This window comes from Gasterosteus aculeatus, chromosome 13, assembly GCF_964276395.1.
Source record: "Gasterosteus aculeatus chromosome 13, fGasAcu3.hap1.1, whole genome shotgun sequence".
NCBI lineage: Eukaryota > Metazoa > Chordata > Actinopteri > Perciformes > Gasterosteidae > Gasterosteus > Gasterosteus aculeatus.
The window spans coordinates 1,699,835-1,706,416 of NC_135701.1; the positions used below are offsets into that span (position 1 = coordinate 1,699,835).

The window sequence follows — 6,582 nt, forward strand, 5'->3', positions numbered from 1 at the left end:
TGTTTCTCCGTGACCCGATCTGTGGTTACCAGACCGTTTGGTCCTAAACAATCGAGACCATCTTAAATATGGTTTAGAATTGCTGCAGATAATATTGCAACATACTGCAGTAAAACCGTCAATAGAGCCAAATGCATCACACAACCATGAGATTATTTATTGTATTATAATGGGATTTGTGATATTTTAAAAAATTCCTGTATATTTAATATATGCATGCATTTTAATAGTTCACGTAAGTTAAAGGTTATACATTTAGTTGTATATTCAGTTTGCAATTCAAAGTAATTTTTCTCAAAACTGTCCATACCAGTGTGGTTTGACCCGATCTGCCACCTGTCAATCACTGCTGGCCTGTATTACATCTTTCAACCAAAAATTCTTTTTGCTGTTTAGGAGTTACTGGCTTTAAAAATACTCTGCTCTGTCCCGTCTTGTTCATGGGAGCTGCAGCATTCAACACATAATCATGCTAACGAACTGCCTTGTGAACCTTTTCTCATGTCCTCAGCGGGTTTTGGGACGGTCGTGATGGAGCCTCACACCTTCATGATGCCAGTGAGAAGTATGTATTTAATACGCATTTGTACAAGGGGAATAGCGTTGTGTTGATTTCCTCTGAAGAGTCAGCAAATTGGGATGTAATTGACTCCACTATGAGAAAATCTTTCACTAGATCCCAACAATGAGAAGTATCAGAACTTGCAGATGTCTAATGTCAGAGACATTCGTCTGACTTGGTGAACCTAGTAGATCATGAACCGTCATCAGCTGAAGAAGCAGTGTAATTAATACAGTACAGGGACACGATTTGGACTATAGTTTCACTTCAATTCATTTTATTTTGTATAGCCCAAAACGCTCTTATCCAAAGCGACTTACAATAAGTGCATTCAACCATAAGGATACAAACTCAGAGGAGCAAGAAACAAAGTGCAATTTCCTCAAATAAGCCAATTTACAATTTGCTATAGATAAGAACCATTATACAGTGTAAGTGCTACAGTTAGTGTGTTAGTGGAGGTAGAGTCTGAAGAGGTGTGTCTGTAGTCTGAAGATGTGAAGGCTCTCTGTGGTCCTGGTGTCTTCAGAGCTCCTTCCACCATTTAGGAGCAGGACAGCAAAGAGTGGAGATCTAGTGGAGTGTTTTGCTCTCAGTGAGGAGGAACAAGCAGTTTATCACATGCAGAGCGGAGAGTGCGGGTCGGGATGTCGGGTTGGACCAGGTCCTGGATGTAAGCTGGACCCCATCCATTCACAGCACGGTACGTGAGCACCATGTTTAGAACTGGATGAGCCACCGGTACCAGTGAGGAGAGCGGAGGAGTGGAGGAGTGAGGGAGAACTTAGGAAGGTTAAAGACCAGTGGAGCTGCTGCATTCTGGATGAGCTGCAGAGGTGGAATGGTGGTAGCAGGAGACCTGCAGGAGAGAGTTACAGTAGTCCAGGAGGGAGAAGACAGGAGCCTGAATCAGAACCTTCTGAGTGAGAAGAGGACGTGTTCTCCTGATGTTGTAGAGCGAGTATCTACAGGATGGTGTTGTCACTGATGTTGGGAGTCAGGGTGTGTGACATCCTCTGTCCCAAAACCTTCACACCGGCTCAGGAGAAACTCCCCCCCCCAAAAAAACCTTTGACGGGACAATGAACAGTGTAAAAGATGTACAAGACATTCAATTCATACAACAGAAATACAAATAATTGTGAGTAGTAAGCCAGGTGTACGGCAGGACCACTGCAGCGACAACCACCATCAGATGGAACCACCATCAGATAGAACCACCATCAGGTAGAACCACCAACACATAGAACCACCAACACATAGAACCACCATCAGGTAGAACCACCATCAGGTAGAACCACCATCAGATGGAACCACCATCCAAATAAACCTGTCTACCAGGGTAGACAGACATATAAATTGTAGAAGTCCGTTGATGCAGGTTGATGGAAGAGAATCTATCCAACTAAGTATCAGCGTTCACAGCTGCATCAGAGGTTCCTACATCGGACAGATCGGCACTGATTGAAGTCAGGAGACCCTTAAATTTCTCTCTAATAGTTAATAGAATCTAATCATCCAAGAAGTAAAGTTGTGACTGCTGAGGTCCAAAGGAATACCCGGCTTAACAAAGCTGCAGCTCTCTGTCAGTCTGCCTACAGTGCTGAAGAGAAGCCTGGGGTTGTTTTTCTTTACTTGACACATGACTTGGACTCTATTTCAGAGACGAGACATACTTGGACTATGAGTGACCCGGAACCGGCGGCCAGCGTTTTGTTGCATTGGACACTGATCAGAACACGGTGGGGCTCAGGAATGCTTGGTATGGCATCACCTTTATTCTAATTACTTTCCTACCATCCAGAGACGCCCCATGCAACGCCCCACACAACACACGTCCCAGTCCCGTGGACGAGTGCACACAGACACCATGAGCCTCCAGGCCGTCGTCCTTGCGCTCTTCGTCTGTTTCCACGCCTTTTCTTCATCTCCCTCCGCTCATCCGAGCGACGCAAAGCAGTCGGGCTGCTTCAAAGTCAACAACTGCAAATGCATCATGAAGGATGGCAGCGGGGTGATAAACCTGAGGGCCACGGGGGACGCCGACGGGTTCCTGGGCCGTTGGAAGCCTGTGTCAACAGAGGTCCTGCTGTCCTTCAGCCCCTGCCAGCCCTTCTCACAGCCAGAGGACCTGACAGGAACGGACTGTACCGACGTCGCTGCATGTCTCATTGTCAGGTAGGCGAGGCATTCACCTTGTGTGACCTTTGACCTTTGAGGTGTGCTCCTGCGGCACCTCTGCATGCAGCCAATCCGTCACTTCTTGGTGTATTCCGCGTTGCTATGCAGTAACAAGTGAAGGCAATCGCCCTCCTCAGCACAAAGGATGCTATGGACACATGTGGGACATTTCCAACAGCACAGCTCAACGTGACACTCAGTTCTCATTAAATAAAGAGATGAATCGGATGCTGGATACGTGCTGGCGACGAGTTAGGAGGATCAGTTTATTGCTGCCTATAGGTTTTCCTATTGGATTAAGAATGCGTCTCAATGAGCTTGGCATGAGCCGTCCCAGTGTGTCCTCTTGGCAGGGACGGGGACATGACCAGGGAAGGCTGGCATCGGTTATGTAGGAACATCCTGGAGGTAAACCCTCTGTTAATAAATGAAAGTACTCCTGATAGTGACATTCTGTGTGAGTGATACTGTGAAGTATTGTGGCCCTGTATCCAGGTAGAAGTACCTCTACCCCACCAGTATCACCCCTGTGCTCATAGCTCAAACGCAGATTCAGGCTGGATTCAACTAACGTCTCTTCCTGCCCACTATTCCATGAGCTCTGTGGAAACCGTGGAGGGGTCAAGGAAAGAGGTCGTTTTCCACAGAGGTCAGGGAATGGTGGTTAGGAATAAACGTAAGGCGGTAACCAACACGCATGATGTAAACACACTGGGGGGATGCAGGTGATTGGACACAGCAGGAAGCGATCAGGGACGCGGCAATCACGCTCACCAGGACAGGAAGCGAAGTTAACCCAGGGACTCGAGAGGCAGAAAACTACAAAATAAAACAGGAAGTGTTTGTAACTTAATTCAGTGGTTCCCAAACTACTGATATTCTATTTGGTGATATAGGAACATTGAAGCCCCCCTAATGGGTCACACCTTCTATGTTTCAATTTAATTGTATTATAATACAAAAACTATACCTTCTAAAATAATACACAATATACATAATACAATAATACATATCACTTTTCCTCTTCAGTGTATTGTTTTATCTTCATCTTACCTTTTACCTGCTTTATGCTTTTTTTGTCTTACACCAGTCACACGTGTGGACACGTTGGCACATCACAAACGTTTTTTGTCTCTTATCGTTTTCTCTTTTGTCTGTCTCTCGTTGAGTAAAAGGAGTGCTGAGTTTTAAAAATATTTTCTTTTATATTGTTCTTATTTATTTGTATAAGGAAACCTTTACGTAGAGCCGGTGGAGAGTAAAGTCAGATTCCATGTATGTGAGCATAGATTCTAACTCCTCGGTAACTTGAGGGGGGGAAGCTGCTGTTGTATCGAAGCTTGATGTACTGATGTCACCGTGCCGGAGCAATCGTGAGTTAGAAACGCTTTTCATAAACTGAAAGCCTTTGTATTCACTGAGGGAGTTTTCCTCTTCCATACTGGCCGGTGTGTAGGTCCCAACTCACGGAGCGATCCTGCACGCAGGCCAGGAACACTGTGAGCGGGGACATCAGGAGCAAAGAGGACAGGTTTACAGCAAAGTGTGCAAACCACAGGAGACTCTCCCCCCTCCCTGTGACGGGCTCCACCGGTCTGTGGGTGAAATAGAGAGCACATGAAACCGGAGTATTAAGCATGCATGGCAAATAAAGCTGTTTTGGGGCTTTACAGGCACTATAGTCGGCCAAGAAGAGAGACCCGTGTGCTGTGTCTTGTGCGTCTACAACACGGGCAGCAGTACGCTACTTTGAAGGCCTCTAAATGAAAAGATTCACCACCCTGATCATGTGAACACAATCAGATAAAAAAAGAACATCCTGGTGTTAAATGTGGGGAGATGTGTTGTTTGAATTTTAAAAAATACATTGGAAGTGGAAAAGTGAAGTAAAATAAACCTATTTTAGACAAACATTTTATAAGTTCCTATATTATAATGCTTAATTGATTAAATAAAAAAGGTATGACCCATTTACTTACTATATAAAAGGGGGCCCGACAGAAGAGGGAACCACTGAATGTGCCACGGTGTGGGTTCAGTTCCTGTTTTATTTTGTAGCTTCCATTGGACTGAACTATTTACTGAGGGAGGTTAATTTGTGATCGTGTGTTGTGGCCACCGGGGGGCGCTGTGCTGTGCTCTTTCACTGCCCTCACACACGCGTGTGATGTGGCTGCTTGCTTGTGGTGTTGGTTGAGATTGAACATTGAGCCGTGTCCTCGGAGACACGTCCTCATCCAGCTTGGTGACATTGTCCCATGTGATGTGAACGTGCACCACAGGCTCAACGGACACACCGGCCACTACGTCAGCTACGGGAGACACGACGGGAACCAATTCCACTACAACGACACCACGAAGACACTGTCCGTCTCCTACCTGGGTGAGCTGAAACACAATCATCGCAGAGCACGACTCCCGTCGCAGACCGCCCTGTCAGCGTCCTCGTCTCCTGCAGGCGAGGACGAGCAGCCGCTGACGGTCGTGCACTACCACTGCAGTCCGAACCGGTCGGCCTCTGTCGTCAGCCAGCTGAGCCTCGGCGCAGAGCAGCCCCTGCACATGTGGGTGGAGAGCCCCTGTGCCTGTCCCAATTACTGCGCCATGGGGGATCTGGGTGTAGGCACCATCTTCCTCATCATCCTCTCCCTCAGCGCTGCGGCATACTTCATTCTTGGTAACGCTTTATATTACATTCAGGTTAGACGCAGGCAATCATGTTACGTGTAAGAGTTGAGGGTGTGTTTCATCTAACCCTTTGTTACTACGTTCACACCATCATCTTGTCCTTGCACCACAGGCTCCTGTGCTCTGAGGCCCTTCCGGAGCAGCAGTGGAGTCCAGATCTCTCCAGAGCGCAGCGTGTGGTGTATGATCTGTTACCACTGCACTGAGAGCAGGCCAGCTAGACGACGCTACGCAGACCCGACCCACTAAGGACGCCTGCGAGATGTCTCAGCATGTCCCTCGGGGGGGGGACCTACAGAGGTCTCGTCCCGTGATTAGTTTAGCAATGTAGTGGAGGCCACACACACGCTCTCCATAACCCTTCACACACATTGTATGGACCTTTTCAGGAACTGATACACGTGGTTGTTTTGCATTCACTCCCTTTTGTGTCCTACGTATCACATACAAAATAAAGACATTTGTTAAATATTGTGCAAAAAAAGTGCTTTAGTTAGTAAATATACGTTTGTGTAGTTAATATAATCGTCCCAATTGAAAAGCACGCATTGTCACAGGCTCTTTGACCCCACAGGAATGCAGTATTTTATTTTGGTAGCTCTCCTGTGCTCCGGCCGTCTCTGAGGCTCCTACTGTGGGCTGTGATGGCGTCAGATAGCGTGCTGCTGAGGGCCGGGGCCCGACTGGAGTGTGGAGGACATTTGTCCTCTGCTCTTCTCCCCTGCAAAGAGCAAAGCAACATATACGGTGATATATCAGGTCCACAAACACAGTTTACTGCTGGACTGACTGGAGGAAGCAAGAAGGCTTCCTTCAATATGAAGTGTGCACTTACAGAACGTGACATGATGGGATGTGACGAGCGACTAAAGGTAAAGGCCACTCAAACTATATCCAAACAATCAAAGCTAGAGCCGTGTTGTCTCTAAACAGGGGATTATGGAAGTGTACATAACAGGAAGTGCTCATCAACTTTCCACAAGTTTTTCTATGATCTGTGAAAATCCCTCGCGAGTAAGTTCAAGAGGCCTTATGATTATGGTCAAACATGAATGCATTTGAAATGGTGTTTTAACTTGTGTTTGTCCCACATGGACTTGAGGGATCAGTCGGCGTCTGAGTCACAGCCACCCCTCCCTCCAAAAGGTTTG

General features: G+C 46.8%; 1 protein-coding gene across 2 annotated transcripts; it reads left to right on the forward strand.

The window, feature by feature from the left end:
* Positions 1-2,225: 2,225 nt before the first annotated feature.
* Positions 2,226-5,957, forward strand: LOC120831330 (uncharacterized). 2 transcript variants are annotated; one of them, XM_040196715.2, is made up of 4 exons: positions 2,226-2,740; positions 5,026-5,126; positions 5,202-5,420; positions 5,544-5,957. In XM_040196715.2, the coding sequence occupies exons 1-4, from the start codon at positions 2,376-2,378 to the stop codon at positions 5,678-5,680; spliced, it is 822 nt and encodes a 273-aa protein (XP_040052649.2). In that variant the 5' UTR covers positions 2,226-2,375; the 3' UTR covers positions 5,681-5,957. The 2 variants fall into 2 exon arrangements, with proteins under 2 accessions (XP_040052649.2, XP_040052648.2); XM_040196714.2 differs by having other exon boundaries at positions 2,327-2,740; positions 5,026-5,420.
* Positions 5,958-6,582: the final 625 nt, after the last annotated feature.

Excerpts from the sequence above, each read along its gene's own strand:
- LOC120831330 (XM_040196714.2), top strand. The coding sequence starts at position 2,376 with ATGCAACGCCCCACACAACACACGTCCCAGTCCCGTGGACGAGTGCAC. Across the intron at positions 2,741-5,025 it reads GCTGCATGTCTCATTGTCAG|GCTCAACGGACACACCGGCC; the intron begins GTAGGCGAGGCA and ends CGTGCACCACAG. Across the intron at positions 5,421-5,543 it reads TGCGGCATACTTCATTCTTG|GCTCCTGTGCTCTGAGGCCC; the intron begins GTAACGCTTTAT and ends CTTGCACCACAG.